The following is a 19,496-nucleotide window of genomic DNA, read 5'->3' as shown; positions in this document are numbered from 1 at the left end:
AGAATTACCCAGTGGCCGTGGGCCCTGGCAGCCCGGGGTTGAGCCTGGACCCCACTCCTGGGATGACTCAAGTGGAAGGACCCAGCAGGTCACAAAAGAAAAAAAAACCAAGCAAACAACTTGCTGTCCAGTAGATTCTGACTCAAGGTGACCCATGTGTGTCAGAGTAGAACTGCGTTCCACAGGGTCTTCTTGGCTGTAATCTTTGCAGAAGAGATCAACAGGCCTTTCTTCTGTGGAGCGGCTGGGTAGGTTGAAACCCTCAGCCTTTAGGTTAGTGTTGTTTTTGCGGTCAGTTGTCATCGAATCGATCCCAACTCACGGTAACCCCGTGTGCGTCGGAGCAGATCCCAACTCACGGTAACCCCGTGTGCGTCGGAGCAGATCCCAACTCACGGTAACCCCGTGTGCGTCGGAGCAGATCCCAACTCACGGTAACCCCGTGTGCGTCGGAGCAGATCCCAACTCACGGTAACCCCGTGTGCGTCGGAGCAGATCCCAACTCACGGTAACCCCGTGTGCGTCGGAGCAGAACCATGCTCCATACAGTTTTCAGAGGCCGTGAGTTTAATGCCAGCAGATCGCAAGGCCTGTCTTCTGTGGTGCTGCTGAGTGGGTCTGAACCTCCAATCTTTAGGTTAGCAGTCAAGTGCAAACCGTTTGCACCATCCAGGGACACAGGGCAGCCCCATACTCTCCCTCCTCTCTTCTCTGCACCTGATCAGAGAAACTGACCCCCTTACCTGGCCTGGGCAGCACCTGACCTGTTAGATTAGAAAAAAAAAAACTAACCTGTCGAGTCGATTCAACTCTACAGGACAGAGGAGAACTGCCCCATAGGGCTTCCAAGGAATGGCTGGTGGATTTGAACTGCCAACCTTTTTTTCCGGCAGCTGAGCTCTTAATCACTGTGCGACCAGGGCCTGGACTTTTTGCAGGACGGCCCTGAAGCTTCCTCTAGAAAATTCCTACCCGGGGACGCAGCTGACCATGGACTGGTAACAGCCTCTCACAGGAAGAACCCCCCCTCCCTTCTCTTTAGCCCACAGGGAGCGGCCCCATCTCAGTGGAGGAGGAATTCACATCCTGGAACCTACCCAAAACACCCACTGCTGATGAGTCAATTCCGACTCACAGTAACCTTATAGGACAGAGTAGACCTGCCCCATAGGGTTTCCAAGGCGGTCATCTTCACAGAAGCAGAGTGCCACATCTTTCTCCTGCCGAGCGGCTGGTGGGTTCAAACCAACGACTTTTTGGTTAGCAGCCGAGTGCTTAACCACTGTACCACCAGGCCACCTTCCTGGAATCTACGGCTCCTCCCAAATCCATTTCCATCACTGATTAAGGGCGTTCCTGGAGGATGAGCCCCAGAAAGCTTTCTATGCTTTCTCCGAGGACTCTCTGGACAGCCACAGCACATCTCACAGCTATTTAGAATTATTTTCGTAATGAAATGTAATCCAAATGCCAACTGCAACTCCAACTCCACTTAGTGCCCTAACGGTACGGCTGAGATGTAACACCCTCCCTACCCCAGACGGTGCCCACATGAGAAATTCCAGGAAAAAATGCCCACTCCCGCAACACATGCAAAAAACGTGCCTGTGAACTAACCCATTAAACCAGTAGCCCTGGAGTTGACACTGACTCACCGCGACCCCATGTGTGTCAGAATAGAACGCATTCCATGGGGTTTTCCACGGCTGTTTTGCAACTAGAATGCCAGGCCTTTCTTCCGCTGCACCTCTGGGTGGACTCCAACCTTTTGGTTAGCCGCAGAGGGCATTCACCATTTGGACCACCCATGGGCCCCCCAACCTTATTACACATATGTAGGATAAAAACAAAACTAGTTTTTGTTGAGTCGAATCCAACTCATAGCGACTCTTTAGGCCAGAGCAGAACTGCCCCCATAGGGTTTCCAAGGAGAAGCTGGTGGATTTGAACTGCTGGCGTTTTGGTTAGCAGCTGAGCTCTTAACCATTGCACCACCAGGGCTCCCACTTAGGTATAAAACCCAGCTGCCTTCCAGTCAACTCCAGCTCCTGGGGATCCCATGTGTCGGAGTACAACTGTGTTCCATGGAGTTTTTTCAATTGCTAAACTTTTCAGAAGTCGGTTGCTAGGTCTTTCTTCTGAGGCATCTCCGGGCGGACTCAAAACTCCAAACTTTCAGTTAGCGACTGAACAAGCACACCCTTTACACCAGCCAGGGGCTCCTTCTGGAAAACTGTTCTTTGTTGTCATTAGTTGCCAGGGAGCTGACTCTGCGTCATGGCAACGCCACATGTACAGACTAGAACTGTGCCCTATAGCGTTTCCAAGGCTGTGACCTTTTGGAAGTACATTGCCAGGCCTGTCTTCAGAGTTGCTGCTGGGTGGGTTCGAACCACCGATCTTTCAGCTAGTAGTTGAGCGCTTAACTGTCTGCACCAACGAGGGACTCCCTGGCAACTCTCGTTAGGTGCTGTCAAGTCAATTCTAACCCATAGAGACCCTACAGGACAGAGTGGAACCGCCCCACAGCGTTCTTAAAAGCATTTCTAATATTGGTTCTAGGATACCTGGGTGATCAGAATGGTTAAGCACTCGGCTGCTAACCAAAAGGCTGGCCATTTGAATCCACCCAGACGTGCCTCAGAAGAAAGGCCTGGCGGTCTGCTTCTGAAAGTTCACGGCCTTGAAAGCCCTACGGAGCTCCGTTCTACTCGGACACACATGGGGTCACCGTGAGTCGGGGTCGACAGTAATGTGTCTTAGTGTTGGTTCTATTTTTCCAAAGTTAATCTTCATCACACACACAAAAAAAAAGACCAGACTTACTGGTCTGACAGTGACTGGTGGAACTCCTGAGACCGTGGTCCCCCCCGGACACCCTGCTAACTCGGAACTAAAGACATTTCCAAAGTCCACCTTCCAGCCAAAGATAAGACAGGCCTATAAAACAAACAGTAACACACCTGAGAGAATCTGCTTCTTAGTACAATCAAGTATCCGAGACCAAATGGGAAGCTCCTGCCCAAAGGTAAGATGAGAAGGCAGGAAGGGACAGGAAACCTAGGCAAAGGGACATGGGGAACCCGGGGTGGAGAGAGAGAGAGGTATTGCAGGAATTGCAACCAATGTCAAAACAATATGTGTATAAATTTTTGAATGAGGGGGAGAAAAAAAAAAAAGGTAACCTTCAAAAAAAGGGCCTGCCATGTTTATTTTTGAAAACTACCTGTGTTATCAAATTCATCAATGCACTCCTTTCCTTGCTCACGACTCAGACTCTGAGTAAACAGTCCTTCCTTTGTTCCTTATCTCCTCTGTCCTCCACAAGCTTGGCTTCTGTGGTTCCAAAGTCCCAGGTGGCTACCTCCCAGGAGCTGGTCTCAGGCCTCCTCGCAGAGCTGTGTGCTGGGAAGGCCAGCCCCAAACCAGACTCAGATTCCTGGAAGGGAGGCCTGTGCCAAGTCATCTTGGCACAAGCCCATTACTGGGGGGCAGAGGGAGGGGTCTACTGTAATTTTACACCTGGGTTTACCTGCCAACAGGGAGGGCTCTATAATGTAGCCGTAGGGAGGAGCATAAATGTCCAGGCAGGTAGAAAGAAGAGTGCGTGGCCATGAAAGCCTCAGTTAACGCAGTCAGCTCCTCCTTCAGCAAACATGGGGGGCAGGGGTGGTTCGGTGGTAGGATTCTCAGCTTCCACGTGCGAGATCTGGGCTCGATTCCCAGCCCATGGGCCTCAATATGCAGCCACCACCCATCTGTCAGTGGAGGCTTGCAGGTTGCTAGGATGCTGGACAGGTTTCAGCGGGGAGCTAAGAGGGACTAGGAAGAAAGGCCTAGAGAGCTACTTCTGAAAACGAGCCAATAAAAACCCTATAAATCACAATCAGATTCCGTTGAGTATGGGGTCATCATGACTCTGAGCCGGCTCGATGGCAGCAACAACTTGTCCTTGTAACCACCACTCAAACCAATAAACAGAACATTTATAACACAAATGACTAGGTAGGTAAGCAGACAGATACAGACAGGCTCAACCTGTTGCCATTGAGTCGATTCCAACTCATAGCGACCCTTCAAGACAGAGAAGAACTGCCCCACGGGGTTTCCAAGGAGCGGCTGGTGGATTTGAACTGCTGACCTTTTGGTTATCAGCCGAGCTCTTAACCACTGCACCACCAGGGCTCCATACATATATACAAAAACCAAAAAAACCAAACCCGTTGCCGTCTAGTGAATTCCAACTCATAGTGACCTGATAGGACAGAGTAGAACTGCCCCCAGGGGGTTTCCAAGGAGCAGCTGGTAGATTCGAACTGCTGACCTTTTGGTTAGCAGCCGAGCTCTTAACCACTGCATCACCAGGGCTCCCGATAGATAGATAGATATAGGTAAATAATTATATAGTTAGCAATATAAATAAATAAGCTAAATATAAATATATTTCTAATCTATACTTGGGGACAGAGGAAGTTCAATGGTAGGATTCTCATCTTCCACGCAAGAGATCCGGGTTCGATTCCCGGCCAGTGCACCTCATGTGCAGCTGCTACCCGTCTGTCAATAGAGGCTTGTGTGTTGCTGTGATGCTGAACTGTATTCAGCAGAGCTTCCAGACTAAGACAGACTAGGAAGAAAGGTCTGGCGATCTCCTTCTAAAAATCAGCCAGGAAAATTCCATGGATCACAGCCGGCCAATCCACAACCGATCGTGGGGATGGCACTGGACCAGGCAGCGTTTCACTGGGTTGTGCATGGGGTCGACACGAGTGGGGACCCGACTGGACGACAGTACCTCCCACCATTCTCTTTCTTCTGCTTGTGTACCTCTCTCCCCCAACCTGACTGGCCCCCAAACACTGTAACCCTGTTTTGTTTTGTTTTGTTTTGTTAACTTTCCCATAGTTCTTAGGATGCCTAGTAATTCACCCGACTGACGTGTCATGCCCAGCCCCCACTGTGTGTCTGTCTCCCCGACTGGAACGTAAACCCAAAGAGGGTGGGCACCTGTGTCCACTGGGGTCCCCTTACACCCCAAGTCCGTGACCAGGCCTGGCACTCAGTGGCTGTCCAACAGCATGTGTTATACAATCAGCGCGGCCAACCTTCCCGGTTTGCCATGGCCCAAGGGGCTTCCCGAGACATGAGACTTTCAAAGCTATGCAGGAAAGTCCCGGGCAAGCAGGGACACACTGGTCCCCTTAAGTACCAGCGAATAAATGAGGAGCTGATGGTGTTGGGGCAGCTGCCCTTTATCGTACACACATTAAGCCAAGCATCACGCTGGCACTATGTGGTTGCTGTCATTAGCCACCATCAGGTCATCCTCCCACTCATGGTGACCCCATGGACAACTGAACAAAAGGGTGCCCGGTTCTGTGCCATCTGCTTTATGATCAACTATCTGACATTCTCAGGAGCCCTGGTGGCTCAACGTTTAAGCACTCAGCTGCTCACCTAAAGGCAGTTGGCTCAAACCCACCCAGAGGCACTGCGGAAGAAAGGCCTGGCAATCTACTTCTGTGGAGATTACAGCCAAGAAAATCCTATGGATTCCTGAAGCCAACTCTTCAGACAAAGATTAGACAGGGCTATAAGACATAAAATGATACTGGTGAGGAGTGTGCTTCTTAGCTCAAGTAGACACATGAGACTATGTGGGCAGCTCCTGTCTGGAGGCGAGATGAGAAGGCAGAGGGGACAGGAGTTAGTTGAATGGACACGGGGACTCCAGGGTGGAGAGGAGGAGTGTGCTTTCACGTTGTAGGGAGAGCAACTAGGGTCACATAGCAATGTGTGTATAAGTTTCTGTATCAGAAACTGACTTGAATTGTAAACTTTCACTTAAAGCACAATTTAAAAAAAAGAGAGAGAGCAAAAGAAAGAAAACCCTACGGAGCACAGTACTACTCTATACCTGGTGAGGTCTCCACGAGTCAGAAATCGAGTTAACAGCACCCAACAACAACTGCAGCATGACATTGTGGACAAAGCGGAACTGTGTATAAACACCAGTGGTCGCCAGGGGAAGGGGGAAGGGGAAGGATGACTAGGTGGACCACAGGGCAGTTTTAGGGCAGTGAAACTACGTGGAACTGTGATGGTGGACATGTGACATGCATTTGTGAAAACCCACAGGATTGTAGGAAGCAAAGAATGAACACCGTAGACTATGGACTTTGTTGCTGTGCTCCGTCCAGTCAATTCTGTGTACTACTGCCCCACAGGGTTTCTAGGCTGTTATCCTTTTGGAAGCAGATTACCGGGTCTTTCTCCCGTGTAGCTGGGTAGGTGGGTTCAAACTGTCACCTTTGAGTTAGCACCTGGCCAATGCACCACCGTGGGTCCTAAAGTATGGACTTAGCTAAAAATCATATATCAAACGATTTTGCAGTGGTTAAGAACTGGGCTGCTAACCAAAATGTCCACAGTTTGAATCCTCCAGCCTCTCCCTTATAGGGAAATCCTCCGGAGCATTTCTACTCTGTCCTATAGGGTTGCTATGAGTCAGAATCGACTCAGCCACAAAGGGTTTGGTTTTTCAGTTTCGTAAAGAATGTCTGCCTTGAGCATTGTGCTCTTTGAAAGAACTCTGCGGGATCAAACTGACAACAGCAACTCAAAAGGTTAGGGAGGAACCTTAGGGGGCAGTGAGTTTATGTTACCGGGGGAGGAACAACTCAGAAAAGGAGAGTAAGAATGGCTGCACCACTCCAAGAATGTCATCAAGGTCACTGAATTGTACATGTAGAAACTACTGAACTGATGTGCCTTCTGCTACAGATATTCTCAACAACAACAAATTAATTATTTTTTGAAAAGATAAATACTAATATATTACCATTGGTCTTTCCATTGTAACAAATGTACCCCAGAGATGCAATATGTTACTAACAGGAGAAACCTAGCAGGGTAGGCGTGTATGGGAACTCTGTGTCCTTTCTGAGCAAGTTTTCTGTCAAACTGCACTAACAAGTACTCCAAAAAGGGGGGAAGAGGGGGGTAGAAGAGAAGGCGGTAGTACAGTGTTTGTTTGAAACAATTTGGGGAAGCTACAAAGAAAGCCCCAGGGCATTGTTCCAAAAGATACTGGAAGCGCTTTACTTAGAATTCTGAGCAGGCTTCTCCCAGAAAGGGCACTGTGGTCAGAAGATTCTAGGGATTGTCTGGGTGGGGACAGTGTCGAGTGTGTCCTCTGCCCCTTGCTCCCTGTGAGAGCTACCTCCCTCCGGTCAGCAGCTGTGGATGAGTGGCCAGTCCGGTGACCATGTCTGTGACCACAATCATGACACCATGAACTGTCCACATGGGTTACCCATGGGTTACCCAAAAGGAGCCAGGCACTGTTGTCCCCAGGCACGTTGCCCCTGGGGATTCCTGAATGGGATGAAGTAAGCCTACTGCGTGGGGACCTGCCTTCCTTCACCCACACGTGAGAAGGAACAAGGGGGCCGAGAGCAGAAAGCAGGGAAGAGAGAACCCAGGTGGGGACAGATCCAAGATGGCGCTCACTGGAGTTGGTGGGGCCATGTGGGAGCTAGCTGCAGCACTGGGTCTTAGCAGGGGCATGACCACAGGGCCGTTTGCTGGCTGGGGGTGGACGGATGGTGCGGATGAAGCAAAGGGCTCAGACACGAGAGAAGGCAAAAAATTACAAAAATGTATCACCCTTGTTATGGACTGAATTGTGTCCCCCAGAGATGTGTATCAACTCAACTAGGCCATGATTCCCAGTATTGTGTGGCTGTCCACCATTTTGTGATCTGATGTAATTACTCTGCGTTGTAAATTCTAACTTCCATGACACAGTGGTTAAGCATTCGGTGCTAACTAAAAGGTCGGCAGTTTGAATCCACCAGTTGCTCCTTGGAAACTTTATGGGGCAGTTCTGCTCTGTCCTGTAAGGTTGCTATGAGTCAGAATCAACTTGATGGCAATGGGTTTGGGGTTTTTTTTTTTTTTTTTTTTGGTATGACGTTAATGAGGCAGGATTAGAGGCGGTTATGTTAATGAGGCAGGACTCAATCTACAGGATTAGGATGTATCTCAAGTCAGTCTCTTTTGAGATGTAAACGAGACAAGTGAACAGAAAGGAGAAGGACCTCATACCACCAAGAAAGAAGAGCCAGGAGCAGAGCCCATTCCTTTGGGCCCAGGGTCCCTGTGATGAGAAGCTCCTAGACCAGGAGAAGATTGATGACAAGGACCTTCCTCAAGAGCCAATATAGAAAGCCTTCCCCTGGAGCTGGTGCCTTGAATTCAGACTTCTAGCCTCCTAGGCTGTGAGAGAATAAATTTCTGTTTATTAAAGCCATCTACTTGCAGTATTTCTGTTATAGCAGCACTAGGTAACTAAGACATGCTCCACAGGATTTTCATGGCTGTGACCTTTTGGAAGCAAATTGCCAGGCCTTTCTTCCGAGGTGCCTCTGGGTAGACTAGAAGCACGAACATTTTAGGCAGTAGATGACTACTTAACTGTTCCTGCCATCCAGGGACTTCATTCTGGCTCTTACTCCTTGCATTTTCTAACCCTCCTCTCCAACAGGCCCATTCTCCTTTTCTAAGCAGGAACTTTGGACCCTGGATCTCCTCAAGGTCTTCTCATGCCCTTGGAGATGCAGAAGAAAGAGGGAAAAGGAGAGTTTTCAAGAAGAGGAGAACACAGGATGAGTAAATCCACAGGGACAAAGCAGATTAGTGGTTGCTAGGGGCTAGGGGCCAGGGGAATTGGGCGTGACTGCTAATGGGTACGGGGTTTCCTTTGTTATTGTTGTTGTTGGGTGTTGTCCAGTCGCTTCCAAACCACAGTGACCCCATGTGACAGAGTAGAAATGTCCCTCAGGGTTTACCAAGCTGAAATCTATAAGGAAGCAGATGGCCAGGTCTTTCTTCCATGGAGCTGCTGGGTGGATTCGAACCACCAACCTTTTGGTTAGCAGCTGAGCCACCAGGTATCCTGGGGTCTCCATCAGGGGTGATGAAAATGTGCTGGAAGTAGACGGAGGTGATGGTCGTTGAATGTGGTTATGTACTAAATGCCACTGAATGGCACCCTTTAAAATGGTTAACACTACGCTTCGGGTATTTTGCCTCAGTTTTAAGAAGGTAAGAGGACAGTTAGTGGAAACTCTCCCTTCTGTCTAATATTTTATCTCCATTCTCAATTTCCCTCTGACGCAATTAAACTGGAACTGTCATTCACGTGGGCAAGCCTGTTCAAATGAGACGAGAGGTCTGGACACCATCTTCTGTGTATTGTGAAGCAATAAACAACACTCCCTCCCGATGCCTTATGTAAACACCACCTTTGTTATGAATTGAATTGTGTCCTCCAAAAATGTGTGTCAACGTAGCTAGGCCAGGATTCCCAGTATTGTGTGGCTGTCCACCATTTTGTCATCTGACGTGATTTCCCTACGTGTTGTAAATCCTACATCTATGATGCTAATGAGGCAGGATGAGAGGCAGTTATGTTAATTAGGCAGGACTCAATCTACAGGATGGGATTGTATCTTCAGTCAGTCTCTATCGAGATATAAAAGACAGAAGTAAACAGAGAGATGGGGGACCTCCTACCACCAAGCAAGAAGAGTCAGGAGCAGAACGTGTCATTTGGAGCCAGGGTCCCTGAGCTGAGAAGCTCCTAGACCAGGGGAAGATTGAGGACAAGGACTTTCTCCCAGAGCTGACAGAGAAAGCCTTGCCCTGGAGCTGGCGCCCTGAATTCTGACTTCTAGCCTCCTAGACTGTGACAGAATGTTTTTTTTGTTGTTGTTGTTGAAGCCACCCACTTGTGGTATTTCTGTTATAGCGGCACTAGATGACTAAGACAGACTCTAAGACTACATGCACAGTAAAATCTCTACAGTCTTGATGGCACTCATTTGGAAGTTGGGCAAAAGGAACAGTGGGGGGTGAACGTCTCCAAGGATTGGGGCGGGAAGGCTCCCCTCCCCAGTGAAGAGGAGCCAAGAGCTCAAGGGAGAAAACTCACCTCCAGGTAGGAAAATAAGTGTAAGCCCTTTAGAGAGAACCATCTGTCATTAATTATTCATTAAGGAAGGTCTCCTGGAGCTTAAGAAAGTCAGACTTTCCGATAGTAGGATGCGTGACAATTTCCTTGTTGTGCTGGAAAAGTTCTGAATCTCGGCGGTGGAGTGATTGAAGATGGCTCCCCCTTTGAATGCCAATCTGGGCATTGGGAATCATGGGATAAAACCGCACGGAGCTACACACACACCTAAATACACACTCACACCCACAAATTAAAAAACGAAAGCCAAGCCCATTGCCATCAAGTTGATTCCAATTCATAGCGACCCCACGGGACAGAGTAGAACTGCCCCATGAGGTTTCCAAGGAGCAGCTGGTGGATTCAAACTACCCACCTTTTGGATAGCAGCCAAATGCTTAACCACTGTGCCACACCCACAAATGGGGACGTGCAAAACATGGAGAAAATGGATGAAATTGTGTAGCCGTCTCACCAACATGAATGGACCTGCGTTGGCATCCTGGGTCTGGTATTGTGCTGCGGCTCTGTAGGAGTCCCTGTGTGGTGCAAAGAGTGAAGCACTCACCTACTTATGGATAGTCTGGTGGTTCCAGTCCACCCAGAGGTGCCTTGGAGAAAGGCCTGGCAACCTGCTCCCAAAAAATCAGCAACTGAAAGCCCTGCAGAACACAGTTCTACTCTGGCACACAAAAGGTCACCATCACTTAGGACTGACTTGGTGGCAACTGTTTGTTTACAGCTACAGAAGATATCTGAGCCCTGGTGGTACAGTGGTTAAGGGCTACTGCTGCTAACCAAAAGGTCGGCAATTCTAATCCACCAGGCGCTTCTTGCAAACTCTATAGGGCAGTTGTACTCTGTCCTATAAGGCCACTCGCTGTGAGTCAGAATCCACTCAACAGCAACGGGTTTGGTTTAGAGAAGACGTCACCACGGGTGGATGCTGGGTGAAGGGTTCTCCTCGACCTACCCCTTCTCTCCTCATCCCACCTTGAGAAATGGTCAAAAGTTGATGGAGACCATGGCTCAGAGACACAATCACGACGGTTCTAAAGGCTTGAGAGTTTGTAAACTCATTCTTCTAGGCAAACTGTGCTGGGCCTTCATCTTTAACCAGCATTAAAGAAGGTGGCCCTGGTGGTGCAGTGGTTAAGCGCTCAGCTGCTAACTGAAAGGTCGGAGGTTCAAACCCACTAGCCACTCCTCTGGAGAAAGATGTGGCAGTCTGCTCCCGTAAAGAGGACAGCCGTGGAAACCCTCAGAGCAGTTCTACTCTCTCCTAGAGGGTCGCTGTGAGTCAGAATCGACTTGATGGCACCTAAAAATAGCAAGCATTGAAGAAAGGGGCCCAGGTCAAAGGCTGCGGATGATGTCACCAAAGCTGGGAACATGTCAAGAGGGAGTACACATACGCACACACCACATGTTCACATACACAGTGTGCATGCACACACATGTGTACACACACATGCACATATGCCACGTGAACACATGCACACAGGTGCACATGCACCAAACATGATGCATATACATGCACCCAGGGAACACACAGGCACATGTGAATACATGTGTGTACGCTATACATACGCCCACACACGCGTACACACACATGCACATATGCCACGTGTACACATGCACACACGCACCAAACATGACGCATATACATGCACCCAGGGACCACACAGGCACATGTGAATACATATGTGTACGCTACACATACGCCTGCACACGTGCACACATGCACACACACACATGCACATATGCCATGTGTACACATGCACACAGGCGCACATACACCACACATGCATGCAGACTAGTACATACACACACACCCTACACACATATAAGCCTGACCCCACCTCCTGGCTCCTGCTAGCCCCATGGCCGGAGCACAACACGCCAACTCTCAGCCTCCACCCTCAGCGCCTACATGAAACCAGCCTTGAGGAACAACCCTTGTCTTCATCAAGACACACAAACCCGGCAGGAGGGCTCCTCTCATGCAACACAGCTCTCCTCTGGTCCCCTGGGGCGGTGACACTCTATTTTTAAGGACGAGATTACTCACCAGACACCCTTGCCCACTTGGCGTCCTCCAGGGCCCCCACGTGACTGCAGACACACAAGTCACCCGGCAGCCTGGCCTGGCCACCAGCCCCGGCATTTCACAACAGACCCACCCAAGTGCCCAAAGGAAGACAATCGCTGGCACTGGGTGCCCTGGCTCTGCCATTGTTCACTCCGATTTCCACCTCTGTTGTAACTGCACGGTCCCTGCTCCTGCCCCGCCCAGCAACCCTGAAACACAACCAGATTTGAAAGGCACTCAGCCCAGCTTCTGGGGAGCCCACTGCTCATAGGCAGGAAGAGAAAGCGGGGCAGGGAGGCAGATGTGGGGAGACCCTCAGTGGACCTCAGATGTGGGTGTTCCTCTGAGTCTCCCAGCAGGGCTGTAACAGAAATACCACAGGTGGGTGGCTTGAACAAACAGAAATCTGTTTTCTCACAGTTGAGGAGGCTAGATCTGAATTCAGGGCTCCTGCTCTAGGCAGGAAACCCTGGTGGCATAGTGGTTAAGTGCTATGGGCTGGCAGCTTGAATCCACCAGGTGCTACTTGGAAACTCAGTTCTACTCTGTCCTATAGGATCACTATAAGTTGCAACTGACTCAACGGCAAAGGGTTTTTTGGTTTTATTCTAGGGAAATAGGAACCCTGGTGGCGCAGTGGTCAAAGTGTTCTGCTAACAGAAAGGTCTGAGGTTTGAATCCATCAGCCGTTCTCAGGGAGAAAGGTGTGGCAGTTGGCTTCTGTAAAGATTCCAGCCTTGGAAACCCTGTGGGGCAGTTCTACTCTGTCCTACAGGGTAGCTATGAGTCAGAATCAATCTGACGGCAGCAGGTTTGGTTTGGGATTCTGGTTGGCTCTAGGCAAAGGTCCTTGTTCTTGGGATTCTTGGTGATCTTCATGGGGTGTCTACCTTCCCTCACCTATGCTTTCTGATCTGCTCATTTTATATCTCAAAAGTGATCGTCTTAAAACACACTCTACAATGAGATGACCTCATTAACCCTATTCCCCAATGGGATCACATCCACAGGTATCCCCCATTGCCATGGACTCGATTCCAACTAAGAGCCACCCTATAGGACACAGTAGAACTGCCCCATAGGGTTTCTAAGGAGCACCTGGTGGATCCAAACTGCCAACATTTTGTTTAGCAGCCGTAGCACTTAACCACTGCACCACCAGGGTTTCCCAACTATTCAAAGCCCCTGCGTTTTCTCCATACAGTGGGAAACCAAACCAAATCACACCAGCTGCTGTACAACTGCCCCACAGGGTTTTCAAGGAGCAGCTGGTGGATTTGAACTGCCAACCTTTTGATAAGCTGCCATAGCTCTTAACCTGCAGGTATAACCCATTGCTATTACCATTGAGTCGATTCTGACTCACAGCAACCCTACAGGACAGAGTAGAACTGCCCCATAGGGTTTGCAAGGAATGGCTGGTGAATTCAAACTGCCAGCCTTTCGGTTAGCAGCCATAGCACTTAACCGCTATGCCACCATGGTTTCCATCCACAGGTATAGGGGTTAGGATTTACAACACGTAATTTTGGGGAACACAACTGAGTCCGTAATAGCACTTTTTCCACAAGTTCGCCACTGCCACGGCCAGCATAACCCAGCCCTGCTGACCTCTCCATCCTTTCCTCCTCCCCACAGGGACCCCCCCCCCCCGCCCCACCCCGAGACCTGTCTGCCCACTGCAGCCCAGGTTCGCTTGTCTCCAGCCGGGCCTCCACGCCCAGGAGCTGAGTGGCTCTTGCCACGGCCACTGGCAAGTTGTACATGACAAAGGTGGCCTCCACGTATCTGTTGCTGTTAGCTGCCTGTCAGTTGGCTCCAGCTCATGGCAACCCCGTGTGTGCAGAGTGGAACTGTGCTCTATAGGGTTTTCAAGGCTGTGACCTTTCAGAACTAGATCTCCAGGCCTGTCTTCAGAGACTTCTCTGATGCCCGCCTATAAAACCCAAACCCATTGCCATCGACTCAACTGTGACTCATAGCAACCCTATAGGCAAAGCAGAACTGCCCCATTGGGTTTCCAACGCTGCAAACCTTTACGAAAGGAGGCCGCCTAGTCTTTCTCTGGCAGTGCAGCTGGTGGGTTCGAACTTCCGACTTTTCGGTTAGCACTCCAGTGCTTAACCACTGTGCCATCAGGGCTCCTTAGTGCAATGTTCCAAACCACCTATGACATTGACTTTGAAGTCATTGCCTTCCTCCCACCCCCCTTTCCAAACTCAGGCTTGCTTGGTGACCCCTTCCTCATCACCAACTACATATTAGCGAAGAGGCCTCTTTTTTTCCCCTCCGTGGTTCTGATGCACGCCTGCTACGGCTTTGAGTGCTGCTAAGTCATAAGTTGACCTTGGGTGGTACAAAAGGTGAATGCTCTCAACTGGAAGTTTGGAGGTTCGAGTCCACCCAGAGGTGCCTTGAAAGAAAGGCCTGGTGATCTACGTCTAAAAATCAGCCCTTGAAACCCCTGTGAGGGAGCACAGCTCTACGCTGACGCGCTAGGGAGCGCCATCAGTCAGAATCAACGGGGGTGCAAGCGGAAAGTAGTGAACCATAAGCTCTGACCTTGACTCTTTGATTCCCCCGGGTGCCTGATCTCCCTATTTCCAAAAGGAGGGAGTGAACCTGAGAAAAAGAACCCCAGAAACACACACACAAGATCGTTGTTGTTGTTGTTGGGTGCCATCAAGTAGATTCCACCTCATTGTGAGGGGGTAGATTGGCTCCCCAGGGTTTTCTTGGCTGTAATCTTTACGGGAGTAGATGCTCAGGTATTTTCTCCCTCAGAGCCTCTGAGAGGGTTCAAACCACCAACCTTTATGTTACTAAAAAAAGTTATGTTACTAGTCAGCTCTTAATCACTTAAACTTTGCACCACCAGGACCTCTTATACACAAGGTACAACAACAATAACAACTTGTTGCCACAGAGTCGATTCTGACTCATAATCCACTGCCCTCGAGTCAATTCCAGTCATAGCGACCCTAGAGAACAGAGAAGAACTGCCCCATAGAGTTTCCAAGGAGCACCTGGTGGATTTGAACTGCCAACCTTTTGGTTAGCAGCCGTAGCTCTTAACCACTAGGCCACCAGGATTTCCTTCTGACTCATAAATAGGACCCTATAATACAGAGCAGAGCTGCCCCATAGGGTTTCCGAGGAGTGGCTGGTGGATTCGAACTGCCCAGCTTTTGGCTAGCAGCCGAGCTCTTAGCCACTGCACCACCAGGGCTCCCTACACAAGATATCCCTCTTTATTTTCCTAATAAGCAACACGTTGGTTCAACCTTCTAGCAACAAAGGGTTGCTAAGAAGCTACAGACTCCCTGGTGCCCATAGTTTAAATACGGCGCAGGTTAGGGTATCCTGACCCACTCCCGTACGTTTAAGGTTCCAAACGCCCAGAGAGAACTTGAAATCGACTTTTCAAGCTGGCCAGTTGGGTCAAGTTCACGGCTAGGGCACAAAAGAAATGGAAATTGTCTAATAAAAGAATTTCAAGCCTCAGAGAAACAAGAGCGAACGTGCAGACGTGTCGGGAAATGCATAATTCATCTCAACAGCGACCACCCCCCAAAACTCCACGGGACCTCTGGCCCCTTCCAAGCTCTACGGCTCTTCCACTCCCCGCTCCGGCTGCAAATTCCACGGGAGGGCGAGGGAGGCCGGGGTCAGGTCCGCAGGTCGCTGGGGGTCGCTGCCTGGGAGGGTCACATGTGGTTACCCAGGAAGTTCTGTGACGTCAGGTGGCCCGGACACCGGGGTAGTGGTGCTGGTAAGGGGGTGTGTGAACCGGGATCCATGCGAGCCCGGAGCAGGGCGGCCGGCAGGTCCGGTGAGCTCACCGGGGGGCGCCCTCCGACTCTCGCGACTCGCCGAAGGCCAGGGGCTCCCCGCGAGGGGACCATGGGAGACAGGGCGGGACAAGGAGCCTACCCGTGAGACGGCGGCGGTGACACTGGAGCCTTTGTCTAACGCCGCGTCCGGCAGAGCGCGCGCCCCGGCCCGTCCCCGCGCGCCCTGGTCGGTCCCCGCGCGCACTCACCCACGGTGGAAAGCGTGTCGAAGTCCTGCAGCCGGTAGGTGGGCGCCTCGGGGCGCAGCGCCCCTTGAGGAGATCCCCCAGCGCTCTCGGCGTCGTGGACCCCGGGGCCAGTGCCCGCCGCGGCCGCCTCGGCCGGCCCGGGCGCCTCCATGGGGTCCGGGCTTCCCGGGACGCAGCCTCGGAGGGCGGCGCGGCGGTGGCGGCGTGGGGCGGCGGCATCAGCGGCGCCCCATGCGCCCCGCTCCCGCGCGCCCGGCGGGGACAAAGGCGGGGCGCGGCCGAGGGTCACTGCAGGAGCAGCAGCAGCAGCAGCGGGTCGTGGCGGCCGCTCGCGGCAGGGGCCGAGCTCTGGGCGCCGGGCGCCGGGGGAGGCGGGGGCGGCGGGGGCGGAGGGGGCGCGGCGTGGACAGGCGGCGGCAAGGCGGGGTCCAGACCGCTGGTGCCCGGCTCGCTGTTCATCCCCGGCGCCTCCGCGACCCGAGCGCGCAGCGTGCGCGTTGATGGGGGGCCGGGCGGAAGCCGGGGCGGGGCGCGGGGACCGCGAGTTGGGGGCGTCGCCCGCCTCCGCGCTCCGCCCCGCCGCTCCCGGGAGTCAGCGACGGCGGGGACAGGGCGGGGACTGGGCCCGCGTGGAGCGTGCGGGGCGGGGGCCCCGAGCTCCCCAAGGGACCCGCGCCCGGGCCCGGAAGGAAGGTCAGAAGGAGCTGGGGACAGGGAGGGTGTGGTTAGAGCAAAGTTTAAAAGGGTCAGGAAATGAGGTTGAGAGCTGATCAGAGTCAGGGTACACCGACCGTGTCCGCCCGCGCGCCTCCGCGGACCCCGGGGGCGTCAGTTCAGCGAATAGAAACGCCCCTGAGGTCCTGTTCCTGGTTCCGACGGGGGACGGTGGGGGCGCACGGGACCTCCTGGGCTGTCCTCTGCGGCCGCCTGTGAATCTATGGGTATTCCCAAATAAACATTTCTTTGCAACAATGGAACGACCGAACGCAGTCACCGGAACTTCTTGACTCCAGCTTGCAAAGTACCGGGGACAACAGAAAAGAAAAATGCAAGGCTCGCAGATAAATTTGAGTTTCAGATACACAACCGGTGATATATTTTTTTTAAGTGTAAGTATATATATCCCATGGAATATTTGGGATGTATATATACACGTAGAAGAGGAGCCCTGGTGACGCATGGGTTAAAACGCTCCGCGGCTAACCGAGAGGTGGGCGTTTCCAACCCGCCGGCCACTCTGCTGGAGGAAGGTGTGGCAGTCGGCTAGCTTCCATGAAGATTACGCGTAACTTCTCCTAGGAGTCCTACTCATAGTTCGCTATGAGTCGAAATCTACTCCAGGGCAGTGGGTTTTTATGCTAAGAAGTGATTCCTTGTTTATCTGAAATTCAAATATAACCGGACATCCAGTGTTTTTTATCCAGCAACCCTTTCCCCGGGAGTCTGGTTAAGGTGCAGATTGGCCTCAAGCCTCGGCTGCAGAGAGATGTAGCCTGCTCCCCCCTCCCCGGCTGACACTGCAGGTCCGTCGGCGGACCACACTTTGAGTAGCAAGAGGGAAACCGTCTTGATAGTGATTTTGAGGAGCGTTAGCGATTCCGGGATGAGAAGGCAAGGTGCTGGGGTTGGGAGCCTCATGGAAACGGAGGATAAGGCTTTGGCATCTTTGGGGGCGACAGGAAGTCAGAACCCAGTTCTGCTTTTGGCTTGCTAGCTCTCGCCCCGCCTTCACCAGCGCTTGGTGTGTGGCAATGTTACCCCCTGGCCTGAGGCCTCCTGGCTATTCTTCGCCAAATCTTGAGCTGCAGTGCAAACAATGGGCTCCTTCAGCTCCTCTCGAGCTCTGCGCCTGGTTAAGACTAGGACGCGTTGTGACGCTTCAGCCACTGGGGCTCTGCCTGCCCCACGCCACCAACGTGGGAGGTTCCCGGTGTCCGCGCTGTGCGGATGGCTTCTCCACGTGGGCTGGACCTTGAAAATGCTGACAGCTAAAAAGGTCATCCCCCATCTCGCTGAACAACAGGCGTAGAAATTGTTCAGTGGGAGCACGCCTTGATGTATTTTCACCAAAAAATAATTTTTTTAAAAAAAAAGCTCATTTAAAAAAAAAAGCTAAGGTCGTCAAGGATAAGGTTTTACACCCACTTAAGCAGTTATCATAGTACAGGGCCAACAAAAAAAGAGCAAGACCCTCAGCGAGATGGATTGACACAGTGGCTGCGACAATGGGCTCAAGCATAACAGCTATTGTGAGCATGGGGCAGGACTGGGTAGTGTTTCCTTCTGTAGTACATGGGGCAGGACTGGGCAGTGTTTCCTTCTGTAGTACATGGGGTCCCTATGAGTTCCAACCGACTGGAGGGCACCTAACAACAACATAGGCTCTCTATGGCAAAATTGGTTAAGCAGTGTGTTACTAAGTGCTAGACTGTTAAAAATAATCAAAATTCACCAAATTTGAAAATAGTTTACTCTGAGCAGTTATTCTAAGTGCATTAAAACAAACAAACAAACCCATTGCTCTCCAGTCCATTCCCACTCAGCAACTCTACAGGACAGAATAGAACTGCCCCCACAAGGTTTTCGAGGAGTGGATTCAAACTGCTGACCTAACAGTCCTAGCTCTTAACCACTATGCCACCAGGGTTTCCATGTGCATATAGAGAGACCATTTTGATTCCAGAAAAAGCAAATGGCTGGAAGAAGCTAGGTACAGTGGGGCTTATAAAGGGAAGAGGAGGGAAAAGAATAGATCAACTACTGGCCAATCTTCAGGACATTGACTGAACTCTGCCTCCACCCTTCACTGAGATCCACCGCTAACAGGCAGGACTTCTAACTGGTTGTTCCTTTCTTTGAACCCTGTGGAGAATTTGCATTTCTAACTAGTTGCCAGGTGATGCTAACGCTGCAGGTTAGGGACCAATTCTGAGAAGCACTAGTAGAGCAGTGGGTCTCCAAATTAATTATACCTAAGAATCACCTGGGGGTCTTGTTACAGCGTAGCTTCTGGTTCAGGGTATCTGGGGTGGAAATGCAAATTCTCAGCAGGGGTTCTAAGCAGACTGAACCCGTTGGAAGCCCTGATGCCATCTCACCAGAGGCGGATGTACCAAAAATAGTGCAAAGAGCAAGCGCTGAAATTGCCCTGATCAGGGTTGTAACACGCACCCAGGGGCAATCTCTAAGTTGCAGGGGAGGTTGCGGGAGTCACCCCATTTCTAGAGGAATAGATGTCGATAGCAGCAACGAGTTGGCAGAAACATCTCCTGGCTTTTGTCCGGCTGCCTTCACCAGGTGCCTTTTATATTTGTGGAGCCTCAGCGTGTCATTCTGTGCCTCGTCTG

At 51.3% G+C, this 19,496-nt stretch overlaps 1 protein-coding gene across 1 annotated transcript in view; it reads right to left on the bottom strand.

Moving 5' to 3' along the window:
• Positions 1-18,157, bottom strand: part of LOC126068887 (cAMP-dependent protein kinase catalytic subunit PRKX-like) — an 84,855-nt gene extending 66,698 nt beyond the window's left edge. Inside the window, exons 1-3 of the mRNA XM_049871572.1 lie at positions 18,062-18,157; positions 16,775-16,853; positions 16,150-16,731 (exon numbers count right to left, since the gene is read on the bottom strand). Coding sequence (XP_049727529.1) covers positions 16,150-16,731; positions 16,775-16,853; positions 18,062-18,157 — 757 coding nt within the window. The remainder of the gene's footprint in view (positions 1-16,149; positions 16,732-16,774; positions 16,854-18,061) is intronic.
• Between the last annotated feature and the right edge of the window lie 1,339 nt (positions 18,158-19,496).

The sequence above is a fragment of the Elephas maximus genome, chromosome X (assembly GCF_024166365.1).
Source record: "Elephas maximus indicus isolate mEleMax1 chromosome X, mEleMax1 primary haplotype, whole genome shotgun sequence".
Taxonomy (NCBI): domain Eukaryota; kingdom Metazoa; phylum Chordata; class Mammalia; order Proboscidea; family Elephantidae; genus Elephas; species Elephas maximus.
Note: the sequence above shows the minus strand (reverse complement) of the source record. Positions and strands in the feature narration are given on the sequence as shown.